We start from the raw sequence: 23,846 nt of genomic DNA, 5'->3' as shown, positions 1-23,846 counted from the left end.
ACGGGTCAAGTATTTCTCAAGAAAGTTTCCTGTGGAAAGTATTTTTCGTGATATAGATTTTGAGTGATAATGAAACAAGTTGAAACATTTTACATTTGATGCCCTTTTCTGTATTAGTCAGTAATTTGAACATAAAATGCCTGTAGAAACTTGATTCACTGATTCTAATATGCTGCCAATAAAAGCAAATGAAATATCCTTGGGCCTGGAAATGAATATGTTCTACAGGGCACATTCAATAACGATGAAGTCTTTTGGCAGATTTATGTTTTCTTACAGAAGCATGATCATTGCTCACGTCACAAGCTCCTCGTTTCATAATAAGAAGTAGTTGTCAGCACAAGCAAGTGATGATAATTGTGTCCAAACTATACTCACTTTGCCTGAAGGATTAAAGTCAAACCATTTTTTATTTATTTTTTTAACATTATCACTTTACCTTGAATGTGCAAGGCTGCCGGTCAGACCCTTTCAGTTATTTTATCTGTACAAAAACAGCTTTTTAGGCTGCATGATAATGAAACTTGTTTTGCTATTAGAAAATTAATCCGATCTCGCACGCATTAAGTATAGTATAACTCATTATTATAGTCCAGTTGGTCCTGACTCTGGAAACCCCCTTGCGCATGAACACATCCAATAAACATTTCTGTTAATTATTACTCGTCTGAGGACAAAAGACAAATTTTTTCAAGTTTTCAAATTGTCAAAGTTCATGTTTATTGCATAACGCGTTACCACAATACCATTTGTATTTGGGTAAGTAACCCTCTATGTTATTGTTATTATTGGCCATCGGTGATGGAGTCCCTAATTGGATAACCTTTAGTCCTTCGGTTATGTTATTAATAGCATTCTTCAGCAAAACAAATTGCAAAAGCTCAAATACGTTAGTAATGTAACATTAAATCATTTAATGACATACAGCATACAGATTCACCAGAATGCCATAATGCTTGTTTTTTATAGCAATATTTTATAGGATATTGGATACGGATATCACATTGGAGCCTACTTTATAACCCATTAAACGCCTGGGGTGAGTTTGACTCCGGAAACCCCCTTGCTCATGGACATTACATACATAGTCTATGTTTTCTATTGAATTTTACTAGTATAAGGACAAATGCCTCATTTTTGTTGTAAAACTGAAACTGAGTTTACCATAAACGAGCATTTAATACAGAATCTTTGGGTGTGCTTTGAGGTGAGCACCATTGATTTTCCCCCAATGTGTATCAGACACGTTTCCTGCCCACAACAAAACCCTGATATTCTCAAGAATTCTGCACTGAAATTTGGTATCGTTTACATAATCAGTTATAGCGTACTATCTAAACATTACCTAACGATCATTATCATGCAGTGGAAAGTGTGAGAAACATTTGCTCTTTCTGCATCACTGTACACGTTAAATCAGTGGTACCAAAGTGAAAAACTTCCTTGTAGAGATAGTGCAGCATGTTGTGCTACATTTTAAGCCTGGCCTAAAATGAATGCATTTAGATTAATATTTGGTCACATATCATGTAAGGTGGCCTTAGCTACGATGTACTTACATCAAAAAATAAGTACAATGTGTTGTGTTCATATTATTTTTTCTGCTACCAAATATTTTAATTATAAGGGACAGGAGACATTTAGCTGAATTTTGCGACCTAATTTGGCAGACCTTCTATCTGACTGATTTTAGTAATGCAATACAGTTTTAAATGGGAAAATCTAAAGTCTTTATAATGCACATCTTTGTGTCCTCAGACTTATAATGACTGACTGCTAAGGGACAGATCTCCTTTTGCTAAACTGTCTGTCTGAACTTGTACAGGAAGTTGCACAATATGTCGTTTTGATTCAGTACCCCCTAAGGCAAGATCAAAATCCAACCTTTTGTTCTCTGGGTATTATGCAAGCGTCACGATTAAAGAGGATGTGTGTAGTTACATTTTCTGCTCAAAGGAAAAGAATTTTTAACTTACTCTCACTTTTGCTGATCCTTCTTGTTCTTTTTCCTCTTTCATTTTGGTGGTTCAGAATAGCTCTCCTTGTCTGTCTAGCTTTTGAAGTTTCTCCTGTAGATTTTTTTGTGCTTAAAAACATCAAAGTTTTCACGCGCTTTTTGAGTGAGTGGCAAATCGGTTTCACATTATCTGATATGACAGGATTTTCATCAGAACTGATTTTTTTTTTCCTTTTTTTTTTTTTTTTTAAAAAAAGCTTTGGGTTTTGTCTGCTAAAAAGGATGTGTGACCTCATGTTGGAGTCCCCCATACATAGGTTGGGAAACCACACATATACAGACAGAAGACACGTATACGTATAAGCACAGATCTCTTTTCCATTCTTAACTTTTTTTTTTTTTGGACAGCTATTCAATCCATGAAACGGTTTTATTTATATAGCTCTTTTAATAATACAGATTGTGTCAAAAGTATCAGTATCAAATACGAAAATATAGTGATAGTATATTAAGTGTCCCCAGTAATCAGCTAGATATGTGAAAAAGTAGATGTATTTATTGTTTATGTAAATTGTAGTGTTTTCTCTTATAATACACATTCAATTAATGTTTATTGCATTAATTTAACGTGACACATACAGTACTTGTGTGAGTAACCCTGTACTTTTTTGTTATCATTGGCCACCAAAGATGGAGGCCTTAATCTGATGAACTTTAGTCTTTCCATTATGCTATTAATAGCACATTTTACAGCAAAACAGATAGTATCAGCTAAAATATGTTAGCATATTAACATTAAATCATTTCACGACATATATAGATCTACAATGCTTGTAGTTTTATAGCATATTATTTTATCCGTTTGATAAACAATAATATGTACAAGTGCATTTGAGATCTGTTGAAGACTGCTCAGTGCAGATATTATTAATATAGTGATGACTGACAACTGCACATTTAAATCTGTTATTTCCTCTTAAATTCACAGTTAGTGACTTTCATTAAAACACGCAATGTTTTCTTACCGCGCATGGAAATTATTACTTCACAAACGGTATGGTATAAAAGGCAGAAATCATATATAAGATAGTTCCACAAGGATGTTCGGAAACTGGTTCGACAGCTCATAGATGGACAAACAAACACAGAAATAATTTCACAATAATAACATGTCTATGTAGAGGGCAAGGTGTTTAGAATCTTTAGAAGTCTATAAATATCTGGGTTAATTATTTCCAAATACAGTTTGGGGCCATGCATTTAGTAGATTTCACCAAATACTAAATATGACCTCAATCACCCTAATAAGCAAAAATAATAAAAACATGCTTGGACTTCAGTTAGCGATTGAAGGGAATCATGGCAATTCTGGGAATTCTCATATGAGTGGGAAATTCTCCATTGTCTTTTTCAGGATGTCAGATCAGATAACATATGCGCAGTCCCTCTCTAGAGGCATGAGCTACTGGAATTGTGAGTTAATAATACCAAATAACAACTCAGTCACTAATGATTATTATGGTTTAGTGTTTATGATCTATTTCTTACAGGTACACTTTTTGCAGCAAAATTCAAATCTGAACACTGTTTCTAGTTTCTAGCATGCATTGCAGCATGAATAAATCATGCAGTTATTGTTATATGATTACTGTTTTGCAGTTTGCTGACTTCATTTAAAAAAGTTTTCTGTTGTTTTATCATCGTTAGTTATTTTTTGTACTGTGATGTAAAGAGCAATTAAAAAAAAAAACATTAGTTTGTTGTCACCGTGTTTGAGATTAGTGTGTCCTAGAGTTTTGAGGCCTAGACTGTTCAACTAATTATGTTCTTTTTCTTGTAAGTTGTCTTACAAATGAAGACATTATATATATATATATATATATATATATATATATATATATATATATATATATATTTATTTTTTTTTTTATTTTTTTATTTTTTGTACCCATTAATCATTATTTGAATATAGAATTATTTGAAATACTTGAATTACTGAATACAAATGTAATACATATGGAGAGTGAATTAATTTTGTGTCAGTAATATTGAGTCATGATTTGTAGCTTCCTGACTTTCTTTTCATTCTCAATATGCAAAGTAAAAACACACACATAGAAGTATCATTTACTTCATAGCTTTATTGCCATTAGTTAGTTCTTCATGTTCCAGTTTAAAACATTCAGCATCAAAACAGGCTTATAAATAAATATAAATATTAGTCTAGGTTAACAAATATAGTTCACATCATACTTAGAAATAGCACAGCCATATCTCTGACAATTTTTCTTAGTCACACATAAATACAAGCAAAAAATAAATAAATAAATGAGTATATTAAATTAACACACATGAATTATAAAGCAACTTTTAAAAAAAATAAAAAAAGGTTTTAGAGTCAAAGTTATTCATTCATAGAATGATATTGCACTTTTTATAAAAAAAGATAGATGAAATCAGTTCATGTAGTTTGTTCCATTTGCTAAATTCATTCAGAGTGCAGTGTCCCGAAGAGCTTGTCCCAGTGGGTGAAGTATGGAGCGTAGTTGGACTTGAACTTCTGATGGTGGACATCATGGTGCAGAGCTCCTCCATACAGGCCAAAAGGTACCAGTCTGTGAGTGGCCCATGGCAGGTCATAGCCGCAGTGGTCCTCAACCGACAGCCACATGTTCAGCATATGGAAAAGCATCTCTGTCATAGGATGAACCCCCAGTAACATAGGATTCACAGCGGCGAAGAAGCCCAACGACAGAGTCTCCCAAGCCCCTGAGTATTCAGTGGCCAGAGCGAAGGTGGAGGTGTATTTGTGATGCACCTTATGGAAAGTGCGGTAGAGCCAAGGTACTTTGTGATGCAGAAGATGCCATACAAAGTACTGAAAGTCGAAGAGGAGCAGGCAGGCAGCAAGGTCCCAGATGACTCGCAGGAGCTCAGGTGCCATCGCCGGGTAGCTGACAGGTCTCCAGTACCAGTGCAGGACACTCAGTGGGAAGATGTACACGGCGTGGTTGTAGAGTGAGAGCGCGAGGCAGCTCCATATCATCTTCCAAGACACGCTGGTTTTCTGTTGAATCTTGTATCTCCTTATCAGTGCTACCCTAGGTGATAGGGCATCCAGAACGACAAAAGGCAGGCAGAAGCCTAGGTAGACTGTAATAGAGAACAGAACTGGGAAAAAAGGAGACCTTAGCACGGCCTCGTACTGCTGGATGCTGTCCCAAATGTACTGCGGTCCAAACATTGTCATTTCTTTTCAGTTCTTGTCAGTTCTTTTCTGAATGGCAGCACGTTTACTGTGCTTATAAAGCATGCAGCCCCGCCCACCTTTGCTACACGCGGCTACTACTCTCCTAAAATGGTTCTTCCTGTTGGAATTTCCAGAAGTTTTTGCCACTGCGCAATTAGTGTGCGTTAAAAGAGTTTTGCCACTTTAATCAGATAATATGAATCCATAAATATAAAAATCACGGAATAGGCTACTATACAGACGGAAAATTGTTATTAGGAATTGTTTTATTTTGATTTTGTATTAGCCTACACAATCACTATAATATAAACGATGATGGAAAGAGCGTGTTGAATCACAGCGCAGAGAGTATAACTAAACAAACGACCCAAAAGAGCGAGATAAAATTCAGAATGTGTAAACGAATTTACCATTGAGTGTTGGCACTGTTTTTTTCTGTTTAGATAGCAGCTCTAGCAGTTAATCTCGCCAAGTCCCAGCTGATATAGCTAGATACTCCAAATCCCAATTTTTTTAACCCTGCTAAATTATCTATTGATCATACAAAATATGACAGGTAATATTAATTTGTCACTTTCAACTTTTCTGTAAGAGTATCTCCAGGAACAGCAATGAGTCTAACAATTATTCCAATCTTATAAGGTAAACAACGCCATCTGCTGTTTTTAAGAGGCAAGTGCTGCTGCGACACTCTCGGGTTCTCAAGACTTGAAATAGATATTAGACATCTCTTATTTTCTTTCTTTTTTTCAGATTTAGACCTTTGTTTTAATGCATAAAATGGGATTGAGTTAAAACATGTTTTACACAGAACCTGTTATAAAATGAACACCCACTGCGTCCTTCATGTGACAAGGTTTGATAGAGTTCTGAAGGGATACATTGCCTCCAGTTTAAATTGTAGATGTTGCTTCTTTCACATATTGTCCTTTTCTTTCTGGGTCAACGTATCTGCATGGCCAGCATATCTGCATGTGTGTAATTTTTTTTCTGTTGAAAATGCGGGTGCAATGTCAAATACAAATAACACGAATTATCGTATTTTCAGCATCAAGAGACTATTCAAGAGACCAGTGGAGACCATGCTCTTATTATAGGCATTACATAATTAGTGTGACAGGGTTTAGACTGAGGAACATAACTTTTAGTTTGATTTTTAATGAAATATATTTTATTAGGCTATTAAAATATTTCTCACATATTTATTTAATATGTGACAAATAATTGCTTACCTTATTGAGGAAAAAATAAATGTATAAAAAACGCATACACACAAACAAACTATGCACATTTAGTTAATAAAAAAGTAAATACAAAAAACTTCGGTGAAGTGCCTTAGGGACATGCATCAATAATTATTATAATATTTATTACAATAATTATTATAATTATATTTATTATTACTACCAACTGTAGTGCCTATCACTGTATGACTACATTGTTGAACTTTTTTTTTTTTAATAAATGCTCTATTTAATTAGCTATTTATTTGTTTGTTTGTTATTGTGTTTATTTATCAAATATAAAACCCGGTGGCCGTATACAATAAAACCGACAATAATACATGTCCATACATTATGGGTTTATGACGACTAAAAATCAAAAGTAATTTAAATGACTTTCACCGCATATCGCGAAAGCGAAACCTATCTCTCTGCCTTTTTTGTTTCGTTTTCGTGACATCGAATCTTTCGATACGCGGACCGAAGGGAAAGAACGCATCCTGAAATATAAAATGAGGTAGGGCTGAACAAAACTTACAATAAATAACACATTTATTAACCATCCGTTGAGTTTAGATACTCCGCATGTGCTGACTAATCTTAAACAACTGTACCGAAAACACGCCTAAATCACCCTGTAGTTAACGAGTCATTTACGCATGTTATATCGCATTGCTATATCGTAGCAGTCAATATATATATATATATATATATATATATATATATATATATATATATATATATATATATATATATATATATATATAAAATACTGTGCAGTACTCTGGTTATTTATTAAAATATACTGCCAGTTCTACCTTGAAAATTCTCGGGGGTACGTTATAAAGCACATAATTTATTTTTCTCATGTCTCTAGCAACAAAGACATGGAAGTTAAGCTCAAGCAGCTGGAGTGTCTTTTTACATGGGGAGTAGAAAAATCTGACATAAGGGATTTGAACAGCTTACCAGAAAGACTCCATGATAGAATCAGATTTTGTCCACAAAGGTATCACGCTACCTATTTCAACCTTCTGGCTTTCATCAGCCACCTGGAGGGGAAAACGGAGAATGCGCTTGATTACCTTCAAAAGGCTGAATTGGCATTAAGGGAAGACCATCGACAGAAAGTCGAGTTCCTTGTGACCTTCTCCAGTTTTGCGTGGGTACACTATCACTTGCAGAGGCTAGATGATGTGGAAGATTACTTGAACGAGATGAAAAGTATATGCAAGGACATACCAGGTTCGTCGGATTACTCCTGCAGCTTGCCCTCAGTACATGGTGAGAAAGGCTGGAGCTTTCTGAGACTTGGAGGAACGTTCTATGAACAAGCAAAAGAGAGTTTCTCTAAGGCTCTTGAGGCGGAACCAGACAACGTGTATTTTAATGTAGGCTACGCAATAGTGCTTTACAGGATTGATGGCATGAACAAAGCAGGAGATACTGGAACTGTCACTGAACAGCTAAGAAAGGCTCACAGCCTGGAGCCCACAAACACTGAGATCATGGTACTTTTGGCTCTGAAACTCCAGAGGTCAAGGAGACAGGAAGCACAGAACCTTATAAAAGAGGCCCTCAGGTTGTCTCCCGATGTCCCACAAGTAACCAGATATGTTGCTAAATATTTCAGGGCAGAGGGCTCCATTAGAGAATCCCTGTCTCTCCTCACTAGGGCAGTGCAACACGCCCCAAACTCCTCCTTCCTGCACCATCAAATAGGCCTTTGCCATAAACAGCTGCTTATTCAGATGTTGGAGGAGAAGAGGCCTGGTAAACGAGTTCCTGCTGCTCAGAAATCTGCTAAGGTGGCTGAATGTATCCAGCACTTCTCAAAGTCTGTGGAGCTGAAGCCTAGCAATATTTATGCTAAAGTCAATTTAGCAGAGGCCTACGGGGAGAACCGACAACTTGCACAGGCCGAGAAGATTTTCTGCAGCCTGATAGACGACAAGGCTCTCAGCGAGTCCGATAAGCAGCACTGCTACACGTCCTATGGTGCATTTCTGCTCTACAAGAAAAAGGACGAAGACCAAGCCGTCAGTCAGTTCAAGTCGGCATACACGATTCCTATCGACGGCTATGAAAGGAAACAAGCTGGCAAGAAGCTCAGAGTAATCGCAGAGAGGAATCTCAACACCAAGCAGAAAATCAGAGAAGCTTACGAGATTTTGGCTTTTGTATCTTCTGAAGACAAGCAGGAGACACAAGCAAAGGAGTATCTGCGGAGAGCCCATCAGTACTGCTCACATACCGATGAGCTGTCAAAAAACTTTGCCAGGGGACTAAAATTTTAACTTTTTTACTTTTACTTACAATAATGCTTCTAATGTACACTTAATTGTTTACGTAGTAAAAAGTAACATTCTGGGTGTTATTGATGGGGATTTTGACTTTAGTACAGATTACACAATTAGTTACTGTCTTTAACGTGTCAGTAACAAACTTACTTTTACTTTAAACAATGTTTTGTTTGTGTGTGTCACTATATATAAATGAAATATACATAATAAAAATAAACAAATAATTTTTATGTACAGTTTTATTTAAACAAATAAATACATGTGCTAAAGAAACATGACAACCAGACACCAGATGGCTGGCAGTGGTTTACACAGCCTTCGTTTAATTCATTTACGCAGCCTTGAGCTCTCTGTAAATTTCTGTCTCTCTTTCCCTCTCTCTTCATCCAAAGTTTCAGTTTTCATTTTGAGTTTACCACTCCCATCTCTAGGAGAGGTCAATAAAATCTGCACAAGCTTCCGCATTAAATAGATTCTGAAACATTCATCATACAGGCGTCCTATAAGGTAAGTGCATGCCTACCATTATAAAGTTTTTTTTTTTTTGCAGTTGGTCTATAGTAATTTTAGCGAAGCAAAGTTAAAGCTAAGCTTAAGTGAAAGCAAAGCTATTTAAAATAATATATAACATTTTGAATAAATGTACTTTTTAAGATTATGGCCAGAACAAATCCGTTTAAATAAAATATATTCCTAAAATGGCCAAAAAACATAATTTGAAGCAATAGCTCAAATAACATTGTATGTTTGTTTTTTTTCTTTTATGCCAAAAATGATTAGAAATTAATATATTTTGTAATATCTTCAGGGAATATATTTTGTAAATTTCCTACAGTAATTTTTTTCATTTATACTATGCATTGCTAGGAACTTCATTTGGACATTTTTAAAAGGGATTTCCTCAATATTTAGATTTATATTTGGAATCTTGGCTAAATATTGTCCTATCCTCCTATCCTAATAAATCATACATATATATATATATATATATATATATATATATATATATATATATATATATATATATATGTGTGTGTGTGTGTGTGTGTGTGTGTGTGTGTGTGTGTGTGTCTGTGTGTAATTGAGAATTATTTATTTTACTTTTATCAGATATGGATCTGGACAGAACTCTGAGATCAAAACTTCACCAGCTGGAATGCCACTTCACCTGGGCTCTGATAAAAGATGATATAGATCTAAATGATATTCTCAATAGACTGGAAGAACAGATTAAGTTGGACTTCGCGAAGAAAGAAAGACTTGCCAGAACTTATAGTGCTCTGGCATATGTCCAATTCCTTTTGGGGTTACACGAGGAAGCCCATAACAGCCTCATGATATCTGTGAAGTTACACACGGAATGCCATGGGGATGAATTTCACAAGACGCTCATTGTCACTTATGGAAACCTTGCCTGGTTAAACTACCACATGAAGAACTACACAGAATGTGAAAATTATTTGAAGAGGCTTCAGGAGATAAACGAAACCTTGCAAACTGAGTTTTCATCTGTCCCAGAAGTGCTGGGTGAGAAAGGATGGACTTTTCTTAAATTCTCCCGGAAATATTACGATAGAGCCAAACAATGTTTTAGGAGGGCTTTAGATCTTGAACCCGAGGAAGGGGAATGGAATGCTGGCTATGCCATTTCCCTGTATCGCACTGATTACGAGAAATGCACTTTGGAGGATTCGCACACAATAAAGCAACTGAGACTGGCCATTGAAACGAATCCAGATGATGACGTTCTCAAAGTCCTCCTAAGCTTGCGACTGATGGTTTACAAGAAGTACAGAGAGGCTGAAAGCTTGGTAGAGAAGGCTTTAGAAAGCTCTCCAGATCACCCACATGTAATGAGATATGTTGCGAAATTCTTCAGGAACCAAGGAAGTGTGGACAGGTCAATTGCTCTTTTAAAGCGAGCCCTTGAACGCTCACCTAATTCAAGTTTCATTCATCATCAGTTAGCTCTTTGCTATAAGATGAAGAAAATCCAACTGCTGCAAGAGGGAAGTCACCACACCAAAGGGTCAAGAGTTCAACAGATTCGCAATCAATGTATCTATCATTTAGAAAAGGCCACCAGCTTGACGGCCTTCTTCATTTCTGCAATGAGCGATCTAGCGCTGATGTATGGAGAAAACCACGACATGTCACGGGCTGAGGAGCTGTTTCAGGTCACTTTCAAAGCAGCCGAAGAGAAGAATGACAATCTACACGTGGTCAATTTGTGCTATGCTGAGTTCCAGCTATACAGTCACAGATGTGAGCAGTTGGCTATTAAACACTACATGGAATGTCTAAAGATAAGCCCTGATTCGGTCGAAGGGAAAAGAAGTGCCTATGGTTTAAAGAAGATTGCTGACAAACGGATTAAGAGAAACTCACTGGAAGGGTAGGCTTATGGCATACTAGGGTTTCTTCATAAAATAAAAGGAGAGAAACATCAGGCCATTGAGTGCTATGAGAAATCTCTGAGTTATGAAGACAATGATGAGTTCCTCAGCAACCTTAGCGCACTCAGGCTGTCCTTGCAGTGAAGTCATCACATATTTTGTGCTTACACTATCAGATGTACATACTGCTATACGCATCTGAGCGTGCTACATGTATCGACACTTTATGGTTATTTATTATATAACTGTATAATGGAGATTAAGTTAAATTATATAATATACTTTGTCTTTATTAATGGCTAAAATAGTTTACAGTATTTCTAAATGGTCTAATACAGTATTTACCCAAAAGTCACTTTACACTAAGAGCTTAAAAGTTGAAACAAAACTTATAATGTATATAGGTCTTGTTTCTTTGTCTGTTTTTCTCAAGCAGTTGTTTGTACAGATCAAAAACTGTTACACGGGTACTGTGGATTGATAAAAAAAATGTAATTGTTTCTTGATGTGAGAATAATCAATAATAATATATCAAGTACTGGTGAAATAAACATTTACCTTTAAACCTATGATCTTGCCACATCATTTACCATTGTTCTTTCTAACAGCTGTTTAGTATTTTAGCAGCATTATAGCAAGTTTTACAGCTCTTCTTCAAGAACACAAAATGCATAAATGACTATATTTTCCCATAATTTGATAGTCAACAATTCTGTCATCATTTAAGGCGTCAAACAGCCCTGGAGAGTTTAGATGCAACCCTTATTAAACGCAGCTAATCCAGCTAATGAGTCAATAAGGCTTATTTGAAAGCTACATGGTATGTTTGTTGGAGTAGGGTTAGAATTAAACACCAGTTGAGTTTGACACCCCGCTTCTATGTGGACAACAAAGTTTGTGACTGGATTGTGACTGATTAGTTCCAAAGGCAAGCATGTTAAAAATTTACCAGAGCTAACATCCGGAACCATCATGCTTTATAGGAGCTACGAATGACATCCAATTACAATTATTGTACTTTTCCTATGCAATTTATTGTCAGCAATGCGCATAAGCAAATTTATCTTATTACGTCACGAGTAGCTCTTACAAAGCATGACGTTTCCGGGTTTTATGATTCTTGCGCGATTCGGAAAACGAAACTGGCAAGCGACTGAAGTGGCATGACGGTGCATCTTTCAGGAAGTAAAAGTGGGTTTCTACACTGACTGCATACTGAGTTAATAAAACATCTTTGTCTCAAAGGATGTCAGAGATGAGGTGAGTGCCGTTTCGAAATCTGAAATAAAGATTAGTCTATCTTGATTATTTGAAACTAAATGACAAACCGTAATGATAAAAATGAAAAAGTTTTGAAATCTGGCCGGCAAGACCCGAACATGGGTAGTGTTTGAATAGAAAAGCGGTAGCTTGTCAGTGATACGTTTCCCAAAAATGTACTTTAACTATGTTTGGTCAAATTCTGTCGGTAACTAACGGCGCTCCTGCTCTGTCGAGTTTCAAGTTAATTTGGTCACGTCCTGCACAATTTGTATGTCTCCCTAAATTCTACGTGATATAAATGTTCAATAATAATGTTCAATAGTAATGTTCAATATCACGTAGGGCAGATGGATAGTTTGCACACTAACACTGATTTAGATTAGACAATAGAATACTTCAATCATAGTAAACATTAAACATAATAATTTCATTTTGCACATATAGCCTATATTCTTTCTGTTTCATTGGGAAATTAATTGCTGAATGTGGTTCAGAATAAATTTGACAACTGCTAACGTTTCTACAATTTAATATCAATTTAATTTGTTAATAGCTTTGCATTAAGGGAGGCTTGAGTGAGAAGTAAATAATAACCAGCTGCCAAAATAATAAATCATTTAAATGAACAAATATACAAAAGAAATGTAAAACAAAAACAAATATTATTAAATTATTTTTTATTTTAATTTTCTATTGTGTGATTGTACTTTCAACACATTTATTTTTTTATATATTTATTTTTTACATCTGTTTATTTGCACATATGCATCTTAATATTTATTTATATTAGTACTGTGAAGTGATAATTCACTATTAATCACTTTTAAAAAAATGTTTTGTTTACATGATATATGTGTGTATATTTCTTACGTAAATTTGTAAATGTATAAATACATGTAAAAATGTTACATTTATATATTAAATATAATTGTAAATATTTAAAAACATATGTATTTTTCTAAATCCATATATTTAGAAAAATAATATAAAATACCTATATTTTAAATATAAAAATGCTACAATTACATATGTAATATTAGAATATACTACTGAATATGCAGGTGTTTGATTCACACTGATCAATATGCTTACATAGACTGAGCTGCAAATTTTTTGACAAATGCTGGATGAAATAATGAAAAATAATGAACAGATGTTTATATTGAAAAGAGGACATTCATTAATTCATTCATTCAGCTTTAACATTCAGTACTGGGACTGGTCAATTCCTACATATAAAAAGTTCTGAGTACATTGGTGGATAAGGTCAGCAGGCAGCATTCTCTCTGCATCCACACTAACTAGTATTGTTGTAGAACATAACGACCTGTGGTGTGTTCCAAAAAGCAGGTTATGTGACATAAGTAAGCAGATAATCACAATTACAAAGAGGTAACATCTAGGGTATGCAAGTAGCCATAGCAACTTGCTTTGTGAAGATAACCTGCTCCGGAGGTTACGTTTCAGGGTTAGTTTACTTCAGAGGCATCAGAGCATGTATGCTTATATATATATATATATATATATATATATATATATATATATATATATATATATATATATATATATATATATATATATAGTTTGAGACCAATAGACTAAGCCATAGTTCAATTAGGACATTTAAGTAATATTTATTACTGTGCCTTAAAAAACCATATATTTTCTCTAGTTCAATCCAGGACAGTTTATGATCGAAACTGGATCAGCTGGAGTGTCACTTTACTTGGGACATTAAAAAAGAAGATCTAGTCTTGACGAATATCCACAATAAGCTTGAAGAACAGGTCAAGATGGATCTAGGGAGGCGGCTAGGAGTTGCACGAACTCACTGCTGTTTAGGATACGTGAAATTTCTTCTCGGGATGAAAGATAAGGCCCTTACTGACCTGTTGAAAGCTGAGACACTCATTAAAGAAAATCTCGGTGTCAACTGTGACAAGACTCTCATTGTCACTTATGGAAATTTAGCCTGGATAAACTACTACATGAAGAACTACACGGAGAGTGAAAGTTACCTGATGAAGCTTCAGGAGATTAAAGAAACCTTTTTAGCCGAGCCTTCCTCTGTCCCAGAGGTGCTTGGTGAGAAGGGATGGGCCTATCTAAAATTCTCTTGCAAATATTATTCCAAAGCCGCAGAAGTTTTTCAAAAGGCTGTGGAACTGGATCCAGAAAATAGTGAGTGGAATGCAGGTTATGCCATTGCTCTGTATCGCACTGAAACTGATAAAGATTTCACTGTGGATTCACCTGCAATCAAACAACTAAAACGGGCTATTGACCTCGACCCGGATGATGATACCTCTAAAGCTCTCCTAGCAGTTAAACTCTTGTTCTGTTCCAAAAAGTTGATGAATGAGTCTGAGAATCTGATAGAGACAGCTCTAAAGGGGTCTCCAGAAGATACACATGTCATAAGATATGTTGGCAAATTCTTCAGGAATCAAGGATCTGTAGACAGGTCAATTGCTTTGCTAAAGAAAGCACTTAAAACTTCACTAAATACAGGATTCATACATCATCAATTGGCAATGTGCTACAAGTCCAAGAAAATTGATTTACTGATGGGAAAAAAGGAAGTAAATAGGTCAGAGGTAAATAATGCACGGAATCAGTGCATTTACCATTTAGAAAAGGCAACTGCTTTAAAAGATTCCTTTATCATTGCTATGAGTGAGCTTGCACTTCAATATGGAGAGAGAGGTAACCTGGTCAAGGCAGAGGAACTGTTCGACACCACATTTAAAACAGCTAGAGAGAAAAATGACGGTGTGCATATAGTGCATTATTTCTATGCTGAGTTCCAGCAGTATTCTAACAGACGTAAGGACTTAGCAATCAGCCACTACAAGCAGTGTTTGGAAATGAGTCCACATACTGATGAGGGGGATAGAAGCGCAAAGAAACTGATGGCAATTGCCCAGAGATATATCAAGGATGACAAAGATCATTGGGAGGCCAATGCAATACTGTCATTAATTTATCAAAAGAAAGGGGAAATGTTTGGGGACACCAAGAGCTATGCTGCCACTCCATCCAGTGAAGAGGATGATGAATCCCTCTGTAATCTTTTGGAAATTAATTGCAAAATATAAACTTTTAAAAGGATTCTGAATTATCTAAACACACACACAAAAACACACACACACACACACACACACAATGAGCCTTATTTATGTGCACAGAAAATATGCACATAATTCATTACTCTTATTCTAATGTTGATGCCAAGGTAGGAATTTGCATAACTGACAGGCCAACATTATCCAAATTATGTGAATATAAGGCCTTTTGATAGTCTCACCTCTCTCTTTTTCTTGCTAGTTTGCTTTCTTTCTCACACTCCTGAGTACATGCTCAAGATCTAGTATGGCATTCTCAGAAACTGTTTTAGGTAGTCCTAGAATTAGGCCTAATTGTGGCCATATATTTAAAATGCATTTTCTTACACTTATTGATGAATCATGAATTGTGTGTGAAGGTGTTCATAAACCATTTTAAATGAGTAAACTAGGGCGAGTTATTGTTATCTCTGAAATGTTACTTTTTACCTTAAAAATCTCTTTGATGTATTCAGTTGGCTTTATTACAGTACCCTGTGCTGAAAGGCATATATATATATATATATATATATATATATATATATATATATATATATATATATATATATATATATCAACACCTGTTGTAATACAGTCTTTCAGTTTCTGGATGTATTAAAATTATTTTACTCATCTTTTCTCTGCACTTCAGTTGTCTTACCTCTTAACAAGTTGCTTCTTAATTAATTAGGTAATTTTCATTAGTTGTTTAATCTGTTTCATTAAAATGTTATTTCAATGCATGGTGTTGAGTAATGATCATTATATGTGTTTAAGAACAAATAGAATTTGTGTTTACAGGTGCACTATACATTTTATAATATTGTAACTTGTACTACTTTTGCATGATAGCCTATGGTACTGATTTTACCAATAATGTTGCTTAAACTTTCAGAAGCAGACATGCAATTATTTGCGTGTGAGATTAATTGTAAGTCTAACATTACATGTTTAGCTTTATTGAGTAGTTTGTTATTGTATCTTTATTGTATATTTAAAGTATTTTAATGAAAGCATGAGATTTAAAAGAGTTGAAGAATGTATGGGTCCATCAGATCTGATATTGTTTTTATTTATTTGATATGTATACTACTGCTGGGGTATTATTTAAAAATGTTGATTACAGTACCTTAAAGCAGCTATCTTTTAGTAGTTCATATATAGGTTTTTCCCCCATTGTCATAGTTGTTTTTTGTTTTTGTTTGTTTCTTACCTTTTGATAAGTTGACATTCTTCTGATGGTAATTATTTATGAGTACCAGCTGGTTGAGATTAGTAGCATGCATACAAACGTACATAAGCCTATTTCTTGAGCATTTTGTAAAATATAGAAACTGCTTAGTTGTAGCAAACTCATGATCATAAAAAAATACAACTTGTCAAAAACATCAGAGTGATGACATTTACCCTTCATATCTGAATTTTACAGTTCAGACCGTCCAGATATCTAGAAATCAGCACTGCCCTCTACTGACTTAAATAAACATACTACAGTTGGAACTTTAGTCATAACCTGCTTAATTGAAGAAAAACTCATTGACATTATTGTGAAATTTGAGAGATAGATACAAAAATATATACAAATTCCTGATGTGTGTGTTTTTAAAGTTGCTAGTGTAGATGAGATTCTTTTTTTTTTTTAACAAAGTCAATAAAAGGCAAATAAGATTTTTTATAAACGTAACTCCTCTGAAGGAACAATTCAATCAATTAAGCATTATTACTGACTATACATGCTAACAAAATTTGATTAAACCAATAACAAAAAAAAATACAAATTGCTATACCAATGCTATGAAGTAGCTGGTATAACTATCCTCAAGTCTTTTGTTTTAGAAGTATAATAGTCTGCTTGTTTGCCTTCACATGACACCAGTTTTGGGTCATTGTTGAGACTGTTCTTTTGGTTCTTCTGACAACGGCGAATGAGAGCGACTGAAAACAGCAGGACAGAACTGGAGATCAGGGCAAACCCGCTCAGAAAGAACGTAGCTGTGTAAGTCCCTGTGGTGTCTACCAACCAACCTATGCAAAAAAAAAAAAAAAAATCACATTATTAGCGTATTATTTTATTACAGTTTTTGTTTTTTTTCCTTTATCCTTCTAAGAACAGTTTGGATAGGTATCTCTGTAGATATTAAATATTATTTTAAAAGTAAAACTTGTTGTTAATGGTTTTACAAAGAACATTCCAGGTAATCTTCAACATCATTTTTTGAACTGCATCTATGGCATGTTGTTGATTACCACAGAAAATAAAAAGTGTGACGAAAAATGACTCAGAACTGACCAATTCAAGGCTCTTACCTCCAATGGGTGGGCTGACCAGATAAGGAACAGCGTGGAGGAAGTACACAACTCCTAGAGCTGATGATAGGTATGTTGTCCCTACAACATCTGATGTTACAACAGGAATGAGGGCAACATAGGCCCCGTCAAAGTACCCATAGAGCACAGAGAAGGGTACCAGCAAGACAAATGTGTGCAAGAGGGGTATAAAAAGACAGCACAGTCCCTCCATTCCCACAGCAAACATGTAGCATATATTCCTGTACTTCTTCAGACACCTGGGAAAGATACAGAAAGTGTTAGTCAGCATGATCAGCAAACAATCAGCAATCGTTGTCTGTTTTTCGAAAACCTGAGCATTTTTTTTTATCTCTTTGACCTCTATGAATCATTCATCAGACAAGAAACCATGACATGAACACTCTTTTAAATTTTAACTCTAAACTGACTGCATGTGTATTAAGTTATGAATAGCTTTGTATTTAAAAAAAATATATATAAAATAAACAACATGTGACTCGGTCAATAAATAACCTATTCCTGCTTTTGACTGTAATGCATTACTAACACAGCGCAAAACAACATACCTCCTGTCAGTGAGCCAGCCAAACGTGATGTTGCCAACAATGTCAATGACCCCTAGTATGGACATCAGGAAGGCAGCGTGCTGATGACCGACACCTACATCCAGCGCATACGGTACTAGGTACACAAATGGAAGACTGCACCCACTGGCCAGCAGCAGGAAGGAGCCTGCCAACACTAGGAAGTCAGGCATGAGCAAAAAGTGGTATTCCTGCATGTACTGCAGACAACGTTGTTTAGAGTCTACTTCTAAATTGTCATCCACGGACTTTCCAGTAGGAACGTTGGGAGGCTTAACACCATACTCGCACTCTGAGTCTACTGGAAGAGGACAAGCCTCCTCTTCTTTTAGAATTATAGGCCGTAACAAAGCTCCACACACACACAGGTTAGATACAAAGCCCCCTAAAATAAGGAGGGCCCCTCGCCACGAGTAGTGTTCGATTAGCAGCTGCACTACTGGGGCCAGAATGAAGGTCCCGATGCCACTGCCAGACATGGCAATGCCATAAGCCAGAGCCTTCCTCTCACAGAAATAGATACCGACCATGGCAATAGCTGGAGTGTAGCAAAGGGCAAAGCCTAACCCTAAAAAACAAGAATATAAATATAGATTATAAAAAACATAGAATATGGGTCTGTAGGTGAGTGTTTTATTATTAGTGCTCTTACCAGTCAACACTCCCAGGGTAAGGTAAAGGTATTCCAGACTGGTTGCGAAGGAGCTGAGGACTAAACCTATGGAGGCCAAGAATCCTCCTAGTATTACAGCTACACGACATGACAAATGATTCCCAATCAGGCTTCCGAGTGGAGCTGCAAAAGTATAATTCGAATAAACATATTGTGCAAATCATATTTGACAATTTGATAGAAAAAATATAGATTAAAAAAAATAGTCTGCTACTATACATATAATTTGTATATATATTTTATATTTTTATATTTTATATAGATGTTGATATTTGAATATAGCCTTAAAAAATTATTTTAAATTGTAATAGTATTTCACAATATTAACTGTGTTATGATTATAAAAATTGTGCATTTAATATAAATTGTGTATTTCTGAGAATATTTCTGTAATAAATGTACATTCACATGAAAATGTAAAACGTCCTGCTTTCAACCACTAAGCAAACATAATTTTGTTATGTTTGATAAAGTTTAATAAGGTTTGTCTGTGTTTTAAATGGCCACTCATTTTTCAATATTACATTACATAACATTCATTGCAAGAAATATTACATTTTTGGTAATCACAATTGCAGTCACAATTGCAACAATTATTATTTTGCATGAAATTCCTCAGAAGTGGTCAACACATGGGATGGAAATGCTTTATTTGGTAATCGTCTTAATATTCCACTAATGAACCGCTCTCCTGTACTCCTGTACGGCCCGTACCAATCATATTGTAGCAGCCTTGTGATAAAAGATAACATACTGAACGCTTTTGAAAACCTATATAAATAAAAAATGTATTTTGTTTACTAGTCAACCGCATAAAACGTCCTTTCCTTAGCAATGTAATTCTCAAGCTTGCTATACTGTCAACAGCAGACAGCACTGGGTGCAAGGAAAGCAAACAGGCCTCTTTTTTGGGGTCAAGCTTGCGACACTGATGTGTCCTCTCAAGATGTTCGCTGTGTGTTGCTGACTTCAAGAGAATGTTTTCAGCCTCCCACACTGCAGGTCTTTTTTAGTGTCTTATGCAACTGTATTGTCTCAGATGGACAAAAACTCTGAACCAACTGTGTGACCAATGAAGAAAATAGAATTTGTAACTGCCGGAATCCCTACGTCAGGCTGAGCCAATAATGATGACTGCGATGCACTCGCGTCCAATATAATCAATACATACCACACAGCATGGTTGTGCAGTCTACTAATGAATGAATCCATGCCGTCCCAGAGTAATCTCTTGCAAAGTGCATCTGAAACTCAACGAAGAATATGGAGATGCATCTGAAAAAAGAGAAAAAGACAACTCTGATCAGACAAAACGCACTTAACGCACATTTGTGGTCTTTAAACGAACACATTCTGACACTTCAAACTAACAACACGCTTTGAAGCCCAGTGCCATTCACAGTCAGTAACAACGAACGTAAAAATGTGGGTGCCTGCATATGAAAGGCTGAGAAGAGGTAATGAGGCGCAAGCCTTTGCAGTGCCTGTTCTGCACCTGAACAAACAAAACTAGATCACCATTCAGGTCAGTCGGGTCAGAGCACTCAGTGTGGGTATGACAGCCAGAAACTCTCACGTCTTCCACCACTGAGACAGACGTGTCTGGCCATTAGCCATCAAAGAAGGAGATGTCTTTCAGGCAACTGTTCCACAGACAGTAAAAAAAAATGTCAGCAAAGCCAAGTTGCAGACTCAAAGGGTAAAATCTTACTCTAGGACTTGAATAACACATATATAAGATAAGAGCTTTCAAATGGGTTAAGGGCAAGAGAATATCCATAAGATAAAGAAGAGGTTAAAAAGGCATGTTTTTTTTTATCCAAAGACCACTGGCTGCCCTTTAAGCTCTAAAAGAGTTTCATCATCTGATACCTCTCTAGCTGATTACTACCACTTATCTCAATTGGACTTAAGAAATGGTCAGAAAAGTTCTTGTTTAAGAGGTGAGAGGTCACATGAACTCCTTTGTTCTCACCAGCCTGCTTGCAATTACGTCCTACCTATATCATTAGTGGATTTTTTTCAGACCTGTTCTTCAGGTTCTCACATTTCACACCTTTCCATGTCAGTCAGTGTACCTGAACATTTAAACCGAACAATAAAATAAGTATACGGCGTAGTCAGTTCAGCACATTCTTTGCCTGAGGGGGAAGAAAAATACCGCTAAATAGAACAGCTTTTTCAAAGCAGTATAATAGGAAGAATCTCTAAACATATTACAGAAAAACAACAAAAGTTGGTTAACGTAAACCAAAGAAATAAAAACACCCAAGAGTTGCTGGCCATTAGATGTAAAAACCAACAACAGCGCGTTATCTATATCCATGTGTGAAGGCCTGAAAGTTGTTTACAAGTCTGTCAAATGTAATCTGACCTCAAAGGCTGCCTCAGAAACATCAGATAGCGCTTGTCACTTTGTGAACCAGTGACTCATTCTAAGTAATTCTCAGCATGGAATGAACTAAATATAGTTGTACTTTATGTACTGTACTAAACTAAAGTATGTACTATTCAAACTAACAATGACAATTTAAGGGGAGACAGCATTCGGTACTGAACATTGTGCAACTTAATTAGTGCTGAAATAAGCCCCGCCTAAGTTAGCTTAAAACTGTTCTAGTTCTACACAGGTAAACAACAGCATACGCCTTTTAAAAAGCTTACCTTGTAACAGCTCTTGTGCAAACAGTTACCACAAAGCAACCAGCCACGATCATCCATCCCCACCCGCCATCAGGAGGAAGGACCCCTCCTTTCTTCTTTTCCTGAGCCATGGAGTCTGTCCGTCCCACTGCTTTTATTTCCCTCAAGCTCCAAAACTCCCGTTCCCAAACACACGTTGCACCTCTCTGCCGCCACACTAACACCGGTCATGGAATTCCTTCTGCAGATGTGAGGCCCGGTCAGTGACTCTGCTGAGCGCGAGATGACACAGACAGCAAAACAGGCAGGAATAAGTAACAAGCTCAGCTAAAATGATTAACAGGCAAAAACGGGTGATGGACATGTTCTGTAAGTACTCAGAAAATGTGACATCTTCCAGGGTTTGGGGCTCCTTTTCGCTCTCACAAATGATTCACAGTGAGAAGCGAAGTGATGCATGACTGCATTCATGGGAAGTGTTTATGAGTGAGAGAGCCCAGTTAAGCTGACGGGTTGCCATATTAACTCGAGACCTTGCAGTCTGCCTCCCTGACCCTTCTGTCCCAATTAAAAAGCAGTTTTTTCCCCCCTAAATACCATCCAGTTTTCAAAGCCACGAGGAGCTACAGCTAAAACAATAAAATGTGGCCATGTACAGAGTCAGGATAAGATGATACCAGTTTCTTCCCCTTATTATGCAACTGAACTTGTACTGTAGTTTATGACTCTTCTAATCTAGATATCAGTACAGTGTGGGAACAGCACCAATTGCAAATTTTTTTCAATGCAGCAAGAAAACATCAACTCAGCAGATATCTCTGAAGGTAGTGATCATTTCTGGGATTATTTACTTTCCTCGTCCTATATTTAAATATGCTTCGTCAGTATAGCAAATAATATTATGCGTGCAGAGAGTGTTAATAACATTAGCATTATATATTGTTATTAACTTTTGCACCTGCAAATCTTGTCATGAATTTGTCTTTAAATAATAAAAAAATATATATATTATAATAAATTATCTTTTTTTTTTTTTAAACATTTAAATCAAGTGCTATTGTTGCTGTTATTAGAGAGGTATTATTTGTCTTTAAGTATTTCAAATAATTATAAAGAAAGAAAACGGAACATTTCACGCCGTGTTGTTTTTCTTTTAACAACGGAATATAACTTCACCAGTGTACGTCGCTCGCTTGTTGAAACCAGATGTTTGAAGAAACACTCAAAGCGCTACTAAAAAAAAAGGCACTTACCATTTTATAAAACTACCGTAAACACGGGTCCAAACGTTCCCCATTCGACTCCTCCGCAATCGCGCGAGCTGCTCCGGACGTTTGAAACTCTTCTGCACATTCGTTTAATTGAGCCGGTGCAGGATGTTCATCAACATCCTGCGGCTTCCACCGAGCGAACAAGTTTGCAGCTGTCGGAACATCAAGACCAGGCTACATCGACATGTTTAGACGTGCGAGCTATGAACCTATTTACCTCTGACTCCACTCCCCCTACACGTGAAAAGAAAAATTATGCAAGTATGCATGGCAGGGCAACAGCGTGGATTTCCCTGTTTAAACTCGCAAAACTCGCTGGAGGTGCTCGGAGGTTTTGCCCTAGTTTTAGTTGCTGTCTAGGATCAACGCCAGTTTACAAACGTCCTCGGCATAAAGCAGTTTAGAGTCTCATAAGAAGGCTGCTACCAGTTTTTTTCCACTTCTGGTGAATTCATTTAGAAGTACTGTAACGATTCGATTGACAAGTTGCAAACTAAAGATTTGCGTAATAGCTACTATTTCAGTCTTTCCTCAAAAATGTGACGTTTGATTCAATGTGTTTATTGTGAATTTGCTGCCCACTGATTAATCCCATCCAGAATAAAGGTTTTCTTTTGCATGTGTTTGTGCTGTCTATATCCATTTTGTATATACACACATACACAGTACATATTTAGAGAATATTTACACACATAAATACAAATAAATACACAGCTCACACATATGTAAACAAAAACCTTCTTTTTTTGGGGAGTCAGTAAAATACGAAACAGCTGAATTCCCTGGGCGACCAATCTGAAATAATGTTCTTTCAAGGGTTTGCTTTTGTGTTTATAGAGACCTGGGTTTTGTAACTATTTAAAACTAAA

General features: G+C 36.1%; 5 protein-coding genes across 6 annotated transcripts; 3 read left to right on the top strand and 2 right to left on the bottom strand.

Moving 5' to 3' along the window:
• Positions 1–4,078: 4,078 nt before the first annotated feature.
• Positions 4,079–5,253, bottom strand: ch25h (cholesterol 25-hydroxylase). Its single transcript, XM_043253980.1, has one exon. It carries the CDS (start codon positions 5,205–5,207, stop codon positions 4,446–4,448), a length of 762 nt encoding a protein of 253 aa, XP_043109915.1. The 5' UTR covers positions 5,208–5,253; the 3' UTR covers positions 4,079–4,445.
• A 1,471-nt stretch (positions 5,254–6,724) lies between these two features.
• Positions 6,725–8,957, top strand: ifit9 (interferon-induced protein with tetratricopeptide repeats 9). The gene is made up of 2 exons (XM_043253976.1): positions 6,725–6,947; positions 7,308–8,957. Exons 1-2 carry the CDS (start codon positions 6,943–6,945, stop codon positions 8,725–8,727), a joined length of 1,425 nt encoding a protein of 474 aa, XP_043109911.1. The 5' UTR covers positions 6,725–6,942; the 3' UTR covers positions 8,728–8,957.
• Positions 8,958–9,099: 142 nt separating this feature from the next.
• On the top strand, positions 9,100–11,698 carry ifit10 (interferon-induced protein with tetratricopeptide repeats 10). The gene is made up of 2 exons (XM_043253979.1): positions 9,100–9,240; positions 9,844–11,698. Exon 2 carries the CDS (start codon positions 9,846–9,848, stop codon positions 11,130–11,132), a length of 1,287 nt encoding a protein of 428 aa, XP_043109914.1. The 5' UTR covers positions 9,100–9,240; positions 9,844–9,845; the 3' UTR covers positions 11,133–11,698.
• Positions 11,699–12,375: 677 nt separating this feature from the next.
• Positions 12,376–16,239, top strand: LOC122355798 (interferon-induced protein with tetratricopeptide repeats 1-like). The gene is given in 2 exon segments (XM_043254351.1): positions 12,376–12,389; positions 14,065–16,239. Coding segments are annotated over 2 exon segments (1,440 nt in total). The 3' UTR covers positions 15,491–16,239.
• A 298-nt stretch (positions 16,240–16,537) lies between these two features.
• Positions 16,538–23,252, bottom strand: slc16a12b (solute carrier family 16 member 12b). 2 transcript variants are annotated; one of them, XM_043253973.1, is made up of 7 exons: positions 22,960–23,252; positions 21,728–21,978; positions 20,235–20,338; positions 19,043–19,186; positions 18,373–18,958; positions 17,804–18,063; positions 16,538–17,521 (listed from the first exon to the last, which is right to left on the bottom strand). In XM_043253973.1, the coding sequence occupies exons 2-7, from the start codon at positions 21,835–21,837 to the stop codon at positions 17,289–17,291; spliced, it is 1,437 nt and encodes a 478-aa protein (XP_043109908.1). In that variant the 5' UTR covers positions 21,838–21,978; positions 22,960–23,252; the 3' UTR covers positions 16,538–17,288. The 2 variants fall into 2 exon arrangements, with proteins under 2 accessions (XP_043109908.1, XP_043109909.1); XM_043253974.1 differs by having other exon boundaries at positions 21,728–21,975.
• Between the last annotated feature and the right edge of the window lie 594 nt (positions 23,253–23,846).

Source organism: Puntigrus tetrazona, chromosome 12, assembly GCF_018831695.1.
Source record: "Puntigrus tetrazona isolate hp1 chromosome 12, ASM1883169v1, whole genome shotgun sequence".
NCBI lineage: Eukaryota > Metazoa > Chordata > Actinopteri > Cypriniformes > Cyprinidae > Puntigrus > Puntigrus tetrazona.
The sequence above is the reverse complement of the archived record's forward strand: the minus strand, read 5'-3'. Positions and strand labels throughout refer to the sequence as shown.

Coding starts and splice junctions, on each gene's coding strand:
- slc16a12b (XM_043253973.1), bottom strand. CDS start 21,837: ATGGCTCAGGAAAAGAAGAAAGGAGGGGTCCTTCCTCCTGATGGCGGG. Junction 20,339..21,727: donor TGCACAAGAGCTGTTACAAG/GTAAGCTTTTTA, acceptor CTCTTTTTTCAG/ATGCATCTCCATATTCTTCG. Junction 19,187..20,234: donor CTGCACAACCATGCTGTGTG/GTATGTATTGAT, acceptor ATACTTTTGCAG/CTCCACTCGGAAGCCTGATT.
- ifit10 (XM_043253979.1), top strand. CDS start 9,846: ATGGATCTGGACAGAACTCTGAGATCAAAACTTCACCAGCTGGAATGC.
- ch25h (XM_043253980.1), bottom strand. CDS start 5,207: ATGACAATGTTTGGACCGCAGTACATTTGGGACAGCATCCAGCAGTAC.